The following is a 19,526-nucleotide window of genomic DNA, read 5'->3' on the forward strand; positions in this document are numbered from 1 at the left end:
AAAAATGCTGCTATTTTTGAATTTCCTTAATCCTTTACATAATGTGTACAAATCACAGATCAGTAAGAATGGTCCTTACCCTCATTGCTTGGCAATTACTAATGAGAAATCTAGTTTACTGATTACATTGACATCCTGTTCATAACCTACACTGTGCCATTTTTCACTTGGGAAAACTGGTGTCTTTTTTCAGCAGTTACAGATTGCACTCTAATGAGGTTACTGAAATGCTGATGGTATTTTCTGCTGTTCTTTTTTTTTGTGTGTGGAATTCCTGCCAAGCATTGAAAGTAAAGATTGACAAAAATAATTACATGTAATATAAAGCTCTCTTAAAGATGCACAAATAGAATTTTCAAAAATATTTTTTCTGTTATCGGGCTTCATTTTGAAGATGACCATCAACAAAAAGGGCTCAGATGCAGCCATAAACAAGAGAAAATCTGCAGGTGCTGAATCTGGAAGTGAGGGACTTTCCTCCTTCCTGCTGGCAAGCAAGAAGAGAGCATAGCCTGGATGGTGGGGTTCCTTGACGATGGATGCTGCTTTCCTGCGACAGCACTCCTTGTAAATCTGCTCAGTGGTGGGGAGGGCTTTCCCCGTGACGGACTGGCCTGTATCCACTACTTTTAGTAGGCTTTTCTGTTCAAGGGGATTGGTGTTTCCATACCAGGCCATGATGCAACCAGTCAGTACACTCTCCACCACACATCTGTGGAAGTTGGTCAGAGTTTTAGACTTTGCCTTATTCTATGGACTGAACATAAAGTAGGTAGGTCAAAAGATTGCCTCCTGTGTCATTACAAGTGTTTTTCTCTTGAGTATGGTGTTTGGATTACATCTCTCATGCAGTGATGAGCAGAGTATTTAAAGATGTGTCAAACAGAAGCTACAGCTGCCTGGATGAGAATGAGTCTGACCTTGATCCCAATGGCCTAAGCAGTCAGGGTACATATGCATAGTGAGAGTCAGGCAAACCAGATTGGTAAAACCTAGTTGTTCCTTTGCTCACTAAGAAATGACAATTTTTAGAGCATCTCATTCTGGAGGAATCTTGCTTGTTGCATTTTTGGGGGGATTTTATGCCAGGTGAAAATTGTGAGGGAGAACAAAACTTCAGTCAGTAAATGAGATGACAAATGTACTAATAGCTAGAGAGGCACCTGAAGATGTAAGCAGTAGTGCTGCAGTCTGGGTTAACCTGATTCCCAACTGTTTTTGGAGCTTGTGAATGATTTTCCAGTTGTTAAGTTTTCCTGAGCTGTATTATTGAATTTAAATGTGTTGCCTATTTCAGACTTATTTAGATCTCTCATTTAAAGACCCATACCTTATCTTTCCATAGACATTCCATCAACAAATTTAATTAAAGCCACTTTCCACATTAGTTTGTGTTTATCTTGGCCATTGTTTTGAGCTCTCAGATGTGCAGAATGCATTATTTTTAATGATCTTACAAGTAACTTGTTCAGTATCCCCAATATAAGCTCCAGCTGTCTTTACAATGACCACAAATAACTCAGTGGTATTGTCCTCACAAGTTTCAGTTTGTTATATTTGTGGCAATTTTGCTTCTGAATCATTCATGCTCCAGCACATAATCTAGTTTAGCACCACTAAACAGAATAGAATCGGAGCAGCGTCATTGGCAGAGCTGTGTTTCTTATTAATAATTGTAAAACCATTTACAGATAAAGACAAGTTCTTCTGGCTTCCTGCTTGCCAGTTTTATCTCACCTAAAACATATAAGTAAGAACAATTGGTCATTTATTGTAGCACTGCTCTGAGTTTGTAAACATAACTAGGAAAAAGGCGGTGGCTACACTTCCAAAGCAATCTTTAGCCTTGAAGCAGCTTGGGATATTCTAAAAGGTACAATATAAATCCGTTCTATCTGTCTGCCGACTATACACTGCTTTTTTTATTTGAATTGTTTCATCCATCTCTACATTTGATATGAGCTTCTTTGTAGACTTTTCATTTTGAATTTCCCACTTATTTTTCTCTGGAAAGGTAATACTACTATACCAGGATGTGGCCTGGAATTTCTGTGAGCTCCCAACAACATTTACACAATCCCTGAAACACCCAGTGCAAAATTTTCAGTGAGATTTACAGGAAGATGTTTCCTGCTTAGCATTGCTGCCTACTGCACCTTCAACAGTACCCCTGGGTCAGCTGCAGGATCATCTGCCAGGGACTGCTGCTAATATTTGTGTGTAAATACTGAGTACAAATTGAATTTTACAGATTTTTTTGTCCGTAGCTGACTGCCCTGTGCCGCCTCCTCACAACCCTGTCCCCTGTGCGGAACTGCAGATTAATTCCTAAAATGCAATTAATCACCATGATGAGTTTCTGCTAATTGCGTCCATTTATGAGACTTCAGGAAGTTACTTAAAATTAAGTACAAGGGCACTAAAAGGCACCTTTTTAAAAAGCCCTTAAATGTTTTTTTATATGCTCAGGAACTGTATTACTCCACCATAACCAGTAAATAGTTCTGTATTTTTTTCTCTGAAATCTAATGCTACAGATGCTGGAAATATGAAATTAAAACAGGAAATATTAAGCAGTTCAATATTTTGCTGTTAAATTACTATTTAACTTTGGATTAAAAAATGTACTTGTCTGGATCATACTCAGAAATGTAGACATTTCAATGAAAGTCTATTTGTAACGGTTAATAAAATGTAACCATTTGTGAATGCAGATACAGTAATGAGAATTAAATAGAAATGTATAACTGCTCTGTTATTCCTTTAGGTCAAAGTAGGCATTGAGATAGCAACAGGAACAGGTCCAAACAAGAAAGTTGCCAAGAGGAATGCTGCAGAGGCCATGTTACTGCAGCTTGGGTACAAAGCGTCCATCCCAAGTCAAAATCCACAGGAAAAGGTAAGCATAAATTTTAATTTCTCTTTTTAAAATTGAATTCTAAGAGATAAGAAACAAATACAAGTGGATAATGAAATATGAGATAATGCATTATTAATGCATATGCGAAGACATTTTTTAAGCCAGAGGGTGGTGAATCTGTGGAATTTGTTGCCACGGGCGGCAGTGGAGGCCAAGTCACTGGGTGTATTTAAGACAGAGATTGATAGGTATCTGAGTAACCAGGGCATCAAAGGTTATGGTGAGAAGGTAGGGAAGTGGGACTAAGTGGGAGAATGGATCAGCTCATGATAAAATGGCGGTGCAGACTCGATGGGCCAAATGGCCTACTTCTGCTCCTTTGTCTTATGGTCTTATCTTAATTCTGTTTTTAGATCTGATGATAAATTTTGTGCTTGGTATTTATGTTTCGTTTTAACTTTGTAGCCAGTTGAGAAGAGCTGGGATGGACGAAAGGTCACTTTTGCAGATCAGCCAAATAGTGAGTAGTTTTTAATCTTGAAAAAAACATTTTATGACTAAATGCATTTTAACTTATTTCCAACCTTCAATTCAAGTTTATTTTTTATTTATAGTGGCCCAAGCCTTTGTTTTTTTTTTACTTATTAATGTGCTTTAAAATAACTGAAGTATGCAATACCAAAATGTAGGCTGCAGAAGTGCTTGAGCATTGAACATTGATGCTCCTTTTGATCCCCAGCTTCGAGGGAGCGGTTTCATTATTACTTGCTGAATAATTATCCAGCTTAGATAAGTTTGAACCAAGAATTGGTCAGTAAGACATAGTGGAACAATGAAAAGCCTTCAGGGAAGAGCTTGAGAGATACAAAGCAAAAGCATTTTGGTGAAAAAGAAGTTTAGAGTATTCAAATTTAGAGCTCCTAAGATAACCAGGATGTTTGGGAATTTAAGGTTTACATCTGTAAAGAACCAACATAAAGAAAATTTATAAAAATAACTAATTGTGGATTAAGAAATGATGAGGCCATTAAAGGTCGAAGAAGGAATCTTTTTTGTGGAAGCAGAGGACATGCCTAAGGTCTCAAATCAGTATTTTATATTTGGTTTCGCTAGTAAAGAGAAAGGTGCCAATTAATAATAGAGGAGGAGGCATCATTGATTGGGATAAAATTAGATAACTGGTTGAATTTAAAGCAGGAAATTCCTTCAGATTGGATTGAATAGTTTTGATGGAAGGCTGGATGTTTGATGGATGTTACTGGAGTTATCTCCTTTAGATATGGAGATTGTGCTAGAGGGTGAAAGAATTGCATATTTTGTAACTATATTGAGAAAAAGGAAAAGAAAGAAATCTGATAGCTAAAAATTAGGCAGCCTAATGTCAGTGGCAGGGAAATATTTCAAAATCATAATCCTGAACAAATGAATGTTGTAAAATAATAGCTAATGAAAGTCACCATAGCTTTGTTAAAGGAAAATTGCATTTGACTAACCTGTTTCAGTCCTTTAATGAAGTTGCAGAGAAGATTGAAGATTGTGTATATGAATTTATAAAAGGCCTTTGTTAGACAAATTAACCTCCTAGGGATTAAAACGACAGTGGCAGCATGAATACGGAATTGGCAAAGAAACAAAGCAGAAAGCAATAAATGGTGTTTTTTGGATTGAATTTAAATGGTTCCCCAGGGACCACTGTTCTTTTGATATGTCTTAGATTTGCAGATAATCCGAGTTTGGGAACGAGATAAGCAACAAGGAGGATAAATGATCGACTTTAGGAATGTGGGCAGACTGGCAAAATGGGCAGATGGTATGGCAAATTAAACAGAACTTGGGAACATGAAGTAATTAATTTTAATTGAAAGACTGACAAGAAGTAGGATGAATTAAATTGTACAGTTTTGAAGTGAGTTTCAAAATAGACTTAATGATAATATACATACAAGCCTTTAAAGGGGAAAAGACGATGTGAGAAGTCTGTTTAAACAGATACAGACCCCTTAGCTAATTTACTGGAAGAATAGAACGATGCAGTTAGATGTCATCTGGAAGGGTGTAGGGCAGAAGTAAAAATCAGTGGAAAAAGAAGGTAATGAAGGGCTAAAACATTTATAGGGTTAAGAGAAAAAAGCTAACACGGGTAAAAAAGACTAACAACTTCCTGTGGTGCACCATTTAATGGTAAAATTATCCTGATTCTAATCTTCTGATTATCACTTTTAAACTTGATCTTAATTATGCTCTCTGACCTGAGTTCCTCTAGTATTTTGTGTATGTTGATCTGGATTTCCAGCATCTGCAGTCTCTTGTGTTGATGTACCTAATGTTCACATTTTCTAGCACTACAAGGAAATTGGGCCATCATGAAACAATGGTTATTAAGTGTACTAAAATTACCATGGTTTTTAATTGATTTTTAACCCAATTTCCCTCGGGATCAATAAAGTATGACTATAACTAATTGGTGAAGATGCAATCAATAGCATACTTCAAATGTTTTATTTTTGCTCTCCCATCCCACTCTGGTCTCAGAATGAAACTATGGAAAAATATCTAAAGTCCCCCTTCAGTCACAAGGGTTAATTTTTTTCTCCAACGGCGTTCTGAGAGGCGGGACTGCGCAGGTGTGTGACGTCGGGCTGTGCAGTGCGGCAGATTTAAAAGGAACAGAGCCTCATAGAGCGGGCAGCGTAGTTTGCGGGCTGCGGAGTGAGCTGGGAGCAGAGTGAAGGCTTAAGGGCTTCGGCGAAACGGGCTTAGGCGGAAACGGGCGAGGAAGGTTTGGCATTCATTTTTAGTTGTTATTTGAGGAGAGGGGCAGTATGAGTGTGAGGGCAGTTTGCTGTTCTCGGTGTCGGATGTGGGAGGCCCTGGAGTCTCCAAGCCTCCTGGACGTCTACATCTGCGCCAAGTGCATCGAGATGCAGCTCCTAAGGGACTGCGTTACAGAACTGGAGCTGCAGCTCGATGACCTTCATCTGGTCAGGGAGAGTGAGGAGGTGATAGAGAGGAGTTGCAGGCAGGTGGTCACGCCGGGGCCACGGGAGGCAGACAAGTGGGTCACGGTTAGGAGGGGGAAGGGGAAAAGTCAGGTAATAGGGAGTACCCCGGTGGCTGTGCCCCTTAACAACAGGTACTCCTGTTTGAGTACTGTTGGGGGGGACAGCTTACCCGGGGGAAGCGACTGTGGCCGTGCCTCCGGCACAGAGTCTGGCCCTGTAGCTCAGAAGGGTAGGGCAAGGAAGAGGAGGGCAGTTGTGACAGGGGACTCGATAGTGAGGGGGTCAGATAGGCGATTCTGTGGACGCAGTCCAGAGACCCGGATGGTAGTTTGCCTCCCTGGTGCCAGGGTCCGGGATATTTCTGATCGTGTCCAAGATATCCTGAAGTGGGAGGATGAGGAGCCAGAGGTCGTGGTACATATAGGTACCAATGACATAGGTAGGAAAAGGGATGAGGTCCTGAAAGGAGAATATAGGGAGCTAGGAAGGGAGTTGAGAAAAAGGACCGCAAAGGTAGTAATCTCGGGATTACTGCCTGTGCCACGCGACAGTGAGAGTAGGAATGCGATGAGATGGAGGATAAATGCGTGGCTGAGGAATTGGAGCAGGGGGCAGGGATTCAAATTTTTGGATCATTGCGACCTCTTTTGGCGCAGGCGTGACCTGTACAAAAAGGACGGGTTGCACTTGAATCCTAGGGGGACCAATATCCTGGCAGGGAGATTAGCGAGGGCTACTGAGGTGACTTTAAACTAGAATGGTTGGGGGGTGGGAATCAAATTAAAGAGGCTAGGCGTGAGGAGGTTAGTTCACAACAGGGGGATGGGAACCAGTGCAGAGAGACAGAGGGGTGTAAAGTGAGGGTAGAAGCAAAAAGTACTATGGAGAAAAGTAAAAGTGGCAGGCCGACAAATCCAGGGCAAGCATTAAAAAGGGCCACTTTTCAGCATAATTGTATAAGGGCTAAGAGAGTTGTAAAAGAGCGCCTGAAGGCTTTGTGTGTCAATGCAAGGAGCATTCGTAACAAGGTGGATGAATTGAAAGTGCAGATTGTTGTTAATGATTATGATATAGTTGGGATCACAGAGACATGGCTCCAGGGTGACCAGGGATGGGAGCTCAATGTTCAGGGATATTCAATATTCAGGAGGGATAGACATGAAGGAAGGGGAGGTGGGGTGGCGTTGCTGGTTAAAGAAGAGATTAACGCAATAGAAAGGAAGGACATAAGCCGGGAAGATGTGGAATCGATATGGGTAGAGCTGCGTAACACTAAGGGGCAGAAGACGCTGGTGGGAGTTGTGTACAGGCCACCTAACAGTAGTAGTGAGGTCGGAGATGGTATTAAACAGGAAATTAGAAATGTGTGCAATAAAGGAACAGCAGTTATAATGGGTGACTTCAATCTACATGTAGATTGGGTGAACCAAGTTGGTAAAGGTGCTGAGGAAGAGGATTTCTTGGAATGTATGCGGGATGGTTTTTTGAACCAACATGTCGAGGAACCAACTAGAGAGCAGGCTATTCTGGACTGGGTTTTGAGCAATGAGGAAGGGTTAATTAGCGATCTTGTCGTGAGAGGCCCCTTGGGTAAGAGTGACCATAATATGGTGGAATTCTTCATTAAGATGGAGAGTGACATAGTTAATTCAGAAACAAAGGTTCTGAACTTAAAGAGGGGTAACTTTGAAGGTATGAGACGTGAATTAGCTAAGATAGACTGGCAAATGACACTTAAAGGATTGACGGTGGATATGCAATGGCAAGCATTTAAAGGTTGCATGGATGAACTACAACAATTGTTAATCCCAGTTTGGCAAAAGAATAAATCAAGGAAGGTAGTGCACCCGTGGCTGACAAGAGAAATTAGGGATAGTATCAATTCCAAAGAAGAAGCATACAAATTAGCCAGAGAAAGTGGCTCACCTGAGGACTGGGAGAAATTCAGAGTTCAGCAGAGGAGGACAAAGGGCTTAATTAGGAAGGGGAAAAAAGATTATGAGAGAAAACTGGCAGGGAACATAAAAACGGACTGTAAAAGCTTTTATAGATATGTAAAAAGGAAAAGACTGGTAAAGACAAATGTAGGTCCCCTGTAGACAAAAACAGGTGAATTGATTATGGGGAGCAAGGACATGGCAGACCAATTGAATAATTACTTTGGTTCTGTCTTCACTAGGGAGGACATAAATAATCTTCCAGAAATAGTAGGGGACAGAGGGTCCAGTGAGATGGAGGAACTGAGCGAAATACATGTTAGTAGGGAAGTGGTGTTAGGTAAATTGAAGGGATTGAAGGCAGATAAATCCCCAGGGCCATATGGTCTGCATCCCAGGGTGCTTAAGGAAGTAGCCCAAGAAATAGTGGATGCATTAGTGATAATTTTTCAAAACTCATTAGATTCTGAACTAGTTCCTGAGGATTGGAGGGTGGCTAATGTAACTCCACTTTTTAAAAAAGGAGGGAGAGAGAAACCAGGGAATTATAGACCGGTTAGCCTGACGTCGGTGGTGGGGAAACTGCTGGAGTCAGTTATCAAAGATGTGATAACAGCACATTTGGAAAGCGGTGAAATGATTGGACAAAGTCAGCATGGATTTGTGAAAGGAAAATCATGTCTGACGAATCTCATAGAATTTTTTGAGGATGTAACTAGTAGAGTGGATAGGGGAGAACCAGTGGATGTGGTATATTTGGATTTTCAGAAGGCTTTTGACGAGGTCTCACACAGGAGATTAGTGTGCAAACTTAAAGCACACGGTATTGGGGGTAAGGTATTGGTGTGGGTGGAGAGTTGGTTAGCAGACAGGAAGCAAAGAGTGGGAATAAACGGGACCTTTTCAGAATGGCAGGCGGTGACTAGTGGGGTACCGCAAGGCTCAGTGCTGGGGCCCCAGTTGTTTACAATATATATTAATGACTTGGATGAGGGAATTAAATGCAGCATCTCCAAGTTTGCGGATGACACGAAGCTGGGTGGCAGTGTTAGCTGTGAGGAGGATGCTAAGAGGATGCAGGGTGACTTGGATAGGTTGGGTGAGTGGGCAAATTCATGGCAGATGCAATTTAATGTGGATAAATGTGAAGTTATCCACTTTGGTGGCAAAAATAGGAAAACAGATTATTATCTGAATGGTGGCCGATTAGGAAAAGGGGAGGCGCAACGAGACCTGGGTGTCATTATACACCAGTCATTGAAAGTGGGCATGCAGGTACAGCAGGCGGTGAAAAAGGCGAATGGTATGCTGGCATTTATAGCGAGAGGATTTGAGTACAGGAGCAGGGAGGTACTACTGCAGTTGTACAAGGCCTTGGTGAGACCACACCTGGAGTATTGTGTGCAGTTTTTGTCCCCTAATCTGAGGAAAGACATCCTTGCCATAGAGGGAGTACAAAGAAGGTTCACCAGATTGATTCCTGGGACGGCCGGACTTTCATATGATGAAAGACTGGATGAACTGGGCTTGTACTCGTTGGAATTTAGAAGATTGAGGGGGGATCTGATTGAAACGTATAAGATCCTAAAGGGATTGGACAGGCTAGATGCAGGAAGATTGTTCCCGTTGTTGGGGAAGTCCAGAACGAGGGGTCACAGTTTGAGGATAGAGGGGAAGCCTTTTAGGACCGAGATTAGGAAAAACTACTTCACACAGAGAGTGGTGAATCTGTGGAATTCTCTGCCACAGGAAACAGTTGAGGCCAGTTCATTGGCTATATTTAAGAGGGAGTTAGATATGGCCCTTGTGGCTATGGGGGTCAGGGGGTATGGAGGGAAGGCTGGGGCGGGGTTCTGAGTTGGATGATCAGCCATGATCATAATAAATGGCGGTGCAGGCTCGAAGGGCCGAATGGCCTACTCCTGCACCTATTTTCTATGTTTCTATGTAAATGTGTAATTGTGATGTATGTAAAGCACAGATCTCAAATACCTCATCACATATTCAGGAAAAAAAAGGGCAATGAGTGACAAAATCATGAAACCAATTTAATGTGTAAACTGAAGGGATTCTGCAGATGCTGGAAATTCTGAGCAACGCACACAACATGCAGGAGGAACTCAGCAGGTCAGGCAGCATCGATGGAAAAGGAGTAAATATTCAATCTTTCAGGCCGAGACCCTTCATCAGGACTGGGAAAGAAAGTGGAAGTAACTGGAATAAGAAGGTTGGGTGGGAGGGGAAGGATTACAGACTAGAAGGGGGTGGGAGAGGGAGTTTGAAGTAAGAAGATGGGAGGTTGTAGTTGGAAAAGGTAAAGGCTGGAGAAGAAGAAATCTGATAGGATAAGAGAGTGGACTGTGGGAAAAAGGGAAGGAGGAGTCACCAGGGGGAGATGATAGGCAGGCGAGAAGGAGAGAGGTAAAATGGGGGCCAGTGGGGGGGAATTGAACAATAGGGGAGGGCGGAGAGAAAAATTGCTGGCACTTGGAGAAATCGATAATCATACTATCAGGTTGGAGGCTGCCCAGACTCTCTGAGGTGTTGCTTCTCCAACCTGACAGTGTCCTTACCATGGCAGTGGAGGAGGCCAATGAACCGACATGTCGGAATTCGAATGGGCATTGGAATTAAAATGGTTGAGCTCCGGGAAATCTGCTTGTTGTGGACAGAGCGTCGGGAGCACTGGATGCATTAAACAACCCCAGTAGATTTGCAGGTGAAGTGTTGATCTGGAAGGACTGTGAATGAAGGTGAATGGGCAGGAGTAGCACTTCTTTCTCGTGCGGGGATAAAAACAAGGAGGGAGATTAGTGCAGAGGGACGAATAGGGAAAGGAATCACAGAACCCTATCAGCAAGCTCACCTTTATCTGTCTCCCTCCCCCACCGCTCTTAGCTTTCTTCAGGGATTGCTGTCCATGATTCCTTTATCCATGTGTTCCTCCCCTCTGCTCTCTCGTGGCACTGCTGAGTATTTTGCGCGTTGCTCCAATTTAATGTGTTATTCTTTTTAAACAAATACCTTGGAATGACTTCAAGGCAACAGAAATTTAACCTTGCTGTGGCTTTTATGATGTCAGCTTGATTGATAAGATTGTTATTTTGTAGTTGTTGCTGGGTATCAATTGTTTAATATATTTTACTTGGAATGTACAAAAGTTGCAAATGCTATTCACTCTCTGAGATTATCTCATATTTGCCTAGGGAAAAACTTCCATTCCAGTAGAATTTAATATTCACAACTCACCTGTGTAACAATGAACTGTACTGTTTGAATAAATTTATAAGTTTCCCACACAACCATTCTGTCTGCCTCTCCTCCTGAGGTATAATTCCATTATATTCACTCCCATTCGCTCTGTATTTAGCCCAAATCAGTCTTGTCATTCAAAAGTGTGCAAGACGCATCAAAAAAAATCAGATTGTTTCTGTCTTGACTCAGTGTTTATAAATCCTTTCAGTGAGGACATTTCATTAATGACTTTAACATTTCATCCATCCTTCTTAATCCAAGAAGTTAAGGCTAGTTTAGCATGAAATCTTCACCCCAGTTGAATGCACAAACCCAGCAGTGATCCAAGACCTTGCTGCTGAATGGGTCACTCTCCAAAGTTGGTAAACTGAGAGCAGTTGAATGCAGTGATTTTAAATATTATTGAACATCTCTCACACTTAAACACAAATATTCACTAGTTATTCAACCTTGCACTTTAATGTCTTTCTCACTGCTCTAAAGAGCTGAACGATACATCCTGTTCACAGTTGTGTCTGTGAATTCAGAACAATCAGTTTTGATTCCAAATAATTTATTAAAAGGCTAGCCGCTGTAGTTTTCTGTCTTAGCTGGGTCTTCAAAGTACTCCTGAATTTAAAAACTATAGGTGATACCAAAGTGGTGGTTCTTTTGGCTGTTGTGAAAAGTATTAACTACCTTGTCTTAGTGATGTCAAGGACCATTTTATTGAGCTTTTCAAGGAGTTCCTGTTCTCATTGCCTCCTAAAGGAACATGGAGGCAGATGGATCTATTGTCTTAGACCCAGCAATGCATTGTAAAAGCACCAAAAGAGACTGCATACCTCCACAAAAGATGTAATCAAAAACCAGAAGAGTAACCACTCCACCCAAGTTTCTATAAAATTGTATGTTAGGGGAAGGTTTTCAATCAATCTCTCTCTCTCTCTCTCTCTCTCTCTCTCTCTCTGCCTGTCGCGCTCTCTGCCTGTCATTCTGTCTCTCTGCCTGTTGTCCTCCCCCCCTTCTCTCCCTCTCTGACCCTCTCTGTGTCTCTCTCCCTCTCTCTGACTCTCTCTCTCTTTCTCTCTGTCTGTCTGTCTCTTTCTCTCTCTCTCTCTGTCTGTCTCTCTCTCTCCCTGTCTCTCTCTCTCTGTCTCTGTGTGTGTGTGTGTGTGTGTGTGTGTGTCTCTCTCTCTCTTTGACTCTCCCCTCTCTCTCCCCCCCTCTGACTCTGAAAGACTCTCTCTCTCCCCCCTCATCCCTCTCCCTCCCTCCCCTTGCCCCTTCCCCTCGCCCTCCCCTTCACCTCCTCTTTTCCCCTTCCCCCCTTTGCCCCCCCCCATTTTAGGAGTGGAAAGTAGAAAGTAACAGCAAAAATAAAATACATTATTGATTTTTATTATACTGCAGTATCAAGTGTAATATGTGCCTTTTTTAATGAAAAAGTAAAGTGCACTTTGTACTCCATGGGGAAGTATTTAGCTTTGAGAGTTCTGGGAAGAATTGTTCCTACAGACAGCAAAATGAATATACAGTTTTTGGGGAAATTCCCACTGGCCATTCCTTCCCAGCCTTTCCCATCATATTTGCATTCTTCTGTCGTTTTTTTTTTCTGGAACCTCTTGTGTAATCCATTCAGTTGAGGAAATAAAATTAAGTGGTACATATGTTATAGTTACCAGAAATGTGTACAATTTTGTAAATTTCCAGCGAATATACATATTATTTTGTCATTCTTTACAAATATGATCTCAAGATTTATGGAACCATTTTCATGTATTATTAATGGAATTTATTTGGCATGAATTTAATGTCACTCCACTCTTTAAGAAAAGGGGAAGGCAGCAGAAAGGAAATTATAGATCAGTTAGCCTGACCTCAGTGGTTGGGAAGAAGTTGGAGTCAATTGTTAAGGATGAAGTTATGGAGTATTTGGAATCAGAATCAGGTTTATTATCACCAGCATGTGTTGTGAAATTTGTTAACTTAGCAGCAGCAGTTCAATGCAATGCATAATATAGAAGAAGAAGAAAAAAAATAAAAATAGGCATCCGTTAGTCTCATGAGACCATGGATTTGCACCTTGGAAGGTTTCCAGGGCACAGGCATGGGCAAGGTTATATGGAAAACCAGCAGCTGCCCATGCTGCAAGTCTCCCCTCTCTATGGCACCAATGTTGTCCAAGGGAAGGGCACTAGGACCCATACAGTTTGGCACCAGTGTCGTCGCAGAGTAATGTGTGGTTAAATGCCTTGTTCAAGGACACAGCACATTGCCTCAGCCAAGGCGCGAACTAGCGACCTTCAGATTGCTAGACGAACGCCTTAACCACTTGGCCACATGCCAACACAAAATAATAATAATAAATAAATTACAGTACTGTATATGTATATTGAATAGATTAAAAATTGTGTAAAAACCGGACATAATATATATTTTAAAAGTGAGGTAGTTTTCATGGGTTCAATGTCCATTTAGGAATCAGATAGCAGAGGGGAAGAAGCTGTTCCTGAATCGCTGACTGTGTGCCTTCAGGCTTCTGTACCTCCTACCTGATGGTAACAGTGAAAGAAGGGCATGCCCTGGGTGCTGGGGGTCCTTAATAATGGACGCTGTCTTTCTGAGACACCACTCCCTAAAGATGTCCTGATTACTTTGTAGGCTAGTACCCAAGATGGAGCCGACTAAATTTACAACCTTCTGCAGCTTCTTTCGGTCCTGTGCAGTAGCCCACCCATACCAGACAGTGATGCAGCCTGTCAGAATGCTCTCCACAGTACATCTGTAGAAGTTTTTGTTGTCATACCAAACCTTTTCAACCTCCCAATGAAGTATAGTCACTGTCTTACCTTCTTTGTAATTGCATCAATATGTTGGAACCAGGTTAGGTCCTCAGAAATCTTGACACGCAGGAACTTGAAACTGCTCACTCTCTCCACTTCAGATCCTTCTAAAAGGATTGGTACGTGTTCCTTCGTTTTACTCTTCCTGAAGTCCACAATCAGCTCTTTTGCCTTACTGACGTTGAGTGCCAAGTTGTTGCTGCAACACCACCCCGCTAGTTGGCATATCTCACTCCTGTACACCCTCTCGTCACCACCTGAGATTCTACCAACAATGGTTGTATCATCAGCAAGTTTGTAGATGGTATTTGAGTTATGCCTAGCCACACAGTCATGTGTATATAGAGAATAGAGCAGTGAGCTAAGCACACACCCCTGAGGTACACCAATGTTGATTGTCAGCCAGGAGGAGATGTTATCACCAATCCGCACAGACTGTGGTCTTCCAGTTAGGAAGTTGAGGATCCAATTGCAGAGGGAGGTACAGAGGCCCTGATTCTGTAACCGAGTATCGTATATTTGGATTTTCTAAAGGCCTTTGACAAGGTGCCACATATGAGGTTGCTTACCAAGTTAAGAGCCCTGATAATACAGAAAAGTTACTAGAATGGTTAGAGCATTGGCTGATTGGTAGGAGGCAGTGAGTGGGAATAAAACTATCCTTTTCTGGTTGGCTGCCAGTGACTAGTGGTATTCCGCGGGGGTTGAAGTTGGGATACTTTTTATGCTGTATATAAATGATTTAGATGATGGAGTAGATGGCTTTGTTGCCAAGTTTGCAGATGATATGAAGATTGGTGGAGGGACAGATAGAGTAGAGGAAACGGGTAAGCTGCAGAAGGACTTAGACAGATTAGGAGAATGGGCAGGAGAGTGTTAAATGAAATACAATGTTGGAAAATGCATGGCCATGCAATTTGGTAGTAGAAATAAATGAGCAGACAGTTTTCTAACTGGGGAGAAAATCCAATAATCTGAGATGCAAAGGGACTTGAGAGTCCTTGTGCAGAACAACCTAAAGATTAAATTGCAGGTAGAGTTGATGGTGAAGAAGGAAAATGCAGTGTTAGCATTCATTTCAATAGGTCTAGAATACAAAAGCAGGGATGTGATGGTGAGGCTTTATAAGGCACTGATGAGGCCTAACCTTGAGTATTGTGAACAGTTTTGGGCTCCTCATCTAAGAAAAGATGTGCTGGGTTCAGAGGAGGTTCACAAGGATAATTCCGGGAACGAAAGGGTTATCTTATGAGGAATGTTTGATAGCTCTGGGCCTGTACTCAATGGAATTTAGAAGGATGAGGGCGGGGGATCTCATTGAAAGGCCGAGACAGGGAAGATGTGAAAAGGATGTGTTTCCCATAGTGGGAGAGTCTAGACAGAGAAGATGTGGAAAAGATATTTCCCATGGTGGGGGAGTCTAGGACAAGAGGGCACAACCTAAGGATAGAAGAGTGTCCATTTGAAACAGAGGTGCGGAGGAATTTCTTTATCCAGGCGGTGGTAAATTTGTGGAATTTCTTACCACAGGCAGCTGTGGAGGTGAGGTCATTTGGGTGCATTTAAGGCAGAACTTGATAGATTCTTGATTGAATACGACATCAAAGGTTATGGAGAGAAGGCTGCGGATTGGGACTGAGGAAGGGGAGAAAAGGATCAGCCATGATTGAATGGTGGAGCAGACTCAACAGGCAGGCCAAATGGCCTAATTCTGCTCCTATGTCTTATGATTTTATGGTCTTATGATTTAAGCGTGCTGTAATCATAATTGTCTTTAGTCAGGATGATGAATCCAGTTTAGGTCACCACTGCCTGCCGGGGTAAAGTTACCATTGTCCTCCTCTCCTCCTTTCTCCGTGGCCGCAGAGCGGTTTCTGGAATCACGGCATGGATCCACCCTGAGGCTCAGTGGATGTGATTTTCATTGCACAGCTCTGTCGGGAGAAAAGCAGGGACACACGATTTATCACTATTGATGGATGACTTTGACCTTGCCAAAGCTTCTGACTCCACCTATCTCTGGGCATTATGGCGCATCCTCCTTAAATCTGGCATTCCATGGAAATTCAGCTCCATGTTGTGTTGGCTTCATGATGATTTCAAGCTGTAATCCTAGCCAATGTATCTACAACACAGCAGCATGGTAGTGTAGCGGTTAGCATAATGCTATTACAGCACCAGTGACCCAGGCTCACTTCTGCCACTGTCTGCAAGGAGTTTGCACATTTTCCCATGACCACGTAGGTTTCCCCCAAATTCTTTAGTTTCTTCCCACGTTCCGAAGACGTGCGTGTTAGTCAGGTTAATTTGTCATGTGGGTGTAGTTGGGTGGCATGGAGTCACTGTGCCAAAAGGGCCTATTTCTATGCTGTATCTCTAAATAAAAATAAATGAATAAAACAGCCAAGACTTGGATCATCAAGGAAGGCTGTATCATTGTCCCAACATTTTCTTCACTTGTTCTTACGCCAGTGCTGCGCGTTGCTTTGAACAGTACGAACTTGCAGGACGAATGGGGGAAACCCTTACTTCCCTTTAACCAGTGCTTGTTTACTAGATCGAAGAAGACTGCAGAAAATCCTTTATATCTGACGTGCTAGGGCTGTCTCGAGAGGGTGATCTGAGGAAGGGTAGAGACTGAAAGCCACATCACCATGCAGCAAAGCCAACTTGATGTGGTGTGGCCTGTAGGCCTGTAGACCAAGAACAGGGAGGTGGGATTAATCTTAATGTACTTTTGTTAGTCAGCATAGATACTACACACCAGATGATCTCCTCCTCCACCACTGACATTTATGATCCCGTATCAGATGATCAGATTGTGTTTGATTCTGAGAATTCTTTGTCCGGACTGCGGCGGACAGGTTGGCTCTACAGTAGGTAGTTGAAACTGCCCAGGGCATCACCGGCACCAGCCTACTCACCATCGAGGACATTTATAAGAAAGGTGCTGGAAAAAGGCCAGTAATATCACGAAGGATCCCACCCCCCTGCTCACAGATTGTTTATCCCACTCCCATCAGGAAAGAGGCTACACAGCATCCACGCTAGGACCAACAGACTCACAAACAATTGCTTCCCCCAAGCTACTGGGCTGATCATCACCTCCACCCATTTAAGCCACCCCACCACCACTACTTTATCATTTTCTGTCAGAGTCACGTTATGACGTTATGTGCAGATACTCCTGTACATAGCATCACTTGTACATACAGTATTTCTATGGATACAGTGTGAGCTAATCTTATGTATTTATTTTTATTGTGTTCTTTAGGCTTATTGTGTTTTTTTAGGCTGCATCGGATCTGAAGTAACAATTATTTCATTCTCCGTAACACTTGTGTACTGAAGAAAGACAATAAATAATTTTGAATCTTAAATCTTATTGTTTTCCAGAGTAATTGTTCTTTTCAGTGTACACTGGCTCCGAAAGCTGACACTTTTGCTTTTGCACTCTGATTTCAAAGCTTCAGATGGAAAAGCACGACTTGAAATTCCTTTCTTGTAACTGCCTCATCAATATCTCATCAACAGCTTAAGGGTGCCTGTGCTTACAATAACTCGGTGCTGAACAAGAGGTCTTAGGTGAAAGTAAATTTTGTCACATGCCAGGACAAGTGTAATTGTTGGAGATTCTTCATGTGAAATTCAAAAGGTTAACTCTCTCAAAACAGTTAAGGAATTTCCATCCAGTTCTAAACATCAAAGTACATTTTACTTAATCCTTATGAAATAAGTTGCTTTGTGCCATGTCTGACCACAATAGGAGGAAGACCACAGAATACAATGAGGCATCTGAACTTTTTCATTTTGAGACACAGATGGGTTTTATTATAGATTGTGGTTCTTAGCACAGCACAGATGTATGACGCTTTGCTTTTGGATTGTAGGCATTCTTGCAGAGGACTCCACTCACTGAATTTGGAGGAATGAGGGCCAATCTCAATGTAATGTTCAAAATTTTCACAATGGCAGGAGGCTACGTTCTCTCAGTCCCGTCAAGATGATGGTGAGCTGCAATGTTTGTCAAGGTTGAGATTAATTGCTTTTGTTGAGGTTCATAGGATGATTTTGGGCAGAGCATGGGAGTTAGAGGTCAGGTTTGGATTGAGGGACAGGGATGAGTGAGCGGAAGAATGGTAAGTGAATATCAGGGCAGGAGCCAGTGTTTGGAGTCCAGGTCAGAACGCTACGTGGTTGAAGGTCAGCGATCCTGGAGATCATCTCTGTGGGAGCTGAGGAGACCAACAATCCTCAAGTCAGCAAGTTCTGGGGTTGGAAGTCTGCACGGATGCGAGTCACGAGGGTCATGTCACCAGGGTTGAGGCTTGAATGTCAAACCTGTGATTGGTGAATCTGGAGGTAGAGGCCTGAAAGTCGAAACCTGTGGGTCAACTTGTCCAGAGGTCAGAGGCCGGATATCTGCGAGTCCGTGCCCAGGAAATGGAGATCGGAGGCCCATTGTCTGTGAGCCTGAGAATCCAGGGCTAATCCAGGTCTGTCCTGGGGTTGAAGCCTGTCAGTGTGTGTGGGAGGGTGGGAAAGGGACTTGTTATGCTGCTATTGTTGCTGTTACTTGTGTTATTCTGCTGAACATAGCGCGTGTTTTTTGTTGGTGCTGGAATGTGTGGAAACACTTGCAGGTCTCCAGCACATCGTTAAGTGTGTTGATTCTTGACGCGGATGATACATTTCAGTGTATGTTCCTTTGTATGTGTGATTAAACAAATTGGAATCTGAACTAGGAGTCATTGTTCCCAGAAATGGGGTCAGCCATTTAAGACCGAAATGATATTTTTTTTCTCTCTGCAGTGGATTTAAGCTTTTGAAATTTTCTACAGAGGAGTGTGGATGTTAAGTAATTGCAAGTATATTCAAGGTTAGGTTCAAGAGTCAGTGAGGGAATCAGGGTAAAAGGAACCGGCAACAAAGTGAACTTGAAATATAGCATGATCCATTGTCTTATTGAGCAACCTTCAGGAAACATATTGCCTGCTCCTGCATTAGTTTCTTATCCTGCATCATTTCAAAAGATGATTAAACTACATTTAGTTTACATTTGTTTTTTGTAATGATGTCAGACATTCATTTGTTAGTCCAAAGAGTACTAAACTAGGCATGGCACTCCATCTATACAGAATGCAAAAGCATTTATTCACACTTATGGTCAGTAAAACCGCAATCTGACTCTCCTCCCTCATCACCCCCCCCCCCCCCCCCAACCCCTTGACTGGCAAAGGCACATTTGGCTATTTAAACAAATCTGGTTCATTTCAATCAAAGTTTGTATGTGATCTTGAATATAAGAGGGAAGGCGTGAAAGAACTTCCTGTTCCAGAAAGTTGGCAGACTCTGGAAGAAAACAGCTCGACTGTTTTCACTCCTGCAATAGAATACCAGCAGCGGTTTGTTCTGTGTGGTTGCCAAAAGATCTGCTTAAGAAAGAACCTTATTGGATGATACTGATTTGACCCACCTTTGAGAAAGTCCACTTAAGAGGATGGATCGGATCTCTTGTGAAAGTATCCAGTATGAAACTCTGCACCATAGCTGGGGTCTTGATGACAAGCTTTACAGTTTTGATGGTTTCAATGCTATATCTGTGGCATGCAGACTAGAGGGAACAGAAATCAGAATTTTTTTGTTT

At 42.3% G+C, this 19,526-nt stretch overlaps 1 protein-coding gene across 9 annotated transcripts in view; it reads left to right on the top strand.

The window, feature by feature from the left end:
• stau2 (staufen double-stranded RNA binding protein 2) overlaps positions 1–19,526 on the top strand; it is a 364,656-nt gene that overhangs the window by 206,123 nt on the left and 139,007 nt on the right. For all 9 annotated transcript variants that reach the window (XM_072253656.1, XM_072253677.1, XM_072253693.1 and 6 more), the window contains 2 exons: positions 2,768–2,899; positions 3,326–3,380. In XM_072253656.1, coding sequence (XP_072109757.1) covers positions 2,768–2,899; positions 3,326–3,380 — 187 coding nt within the window. The remainder of the gene's footprint in view (positions 1–2,767; positions 2,900–3,325; positions 3,381–19,526) is intronic.

This window comes from Mobula birostris, chromosome 1, assembly GCF_030028105.1.
Source record: "Mobula birostris isolate sMobBir1 chromosome 1, sMobBir1.hap1, whole genome shotgun sequence".
NCBI lineage: Eukaryota > Metazoa > Chordata > Chondrichthyes > Myliobatiformes > Myliobatidae > Mobula > Mobula birostris.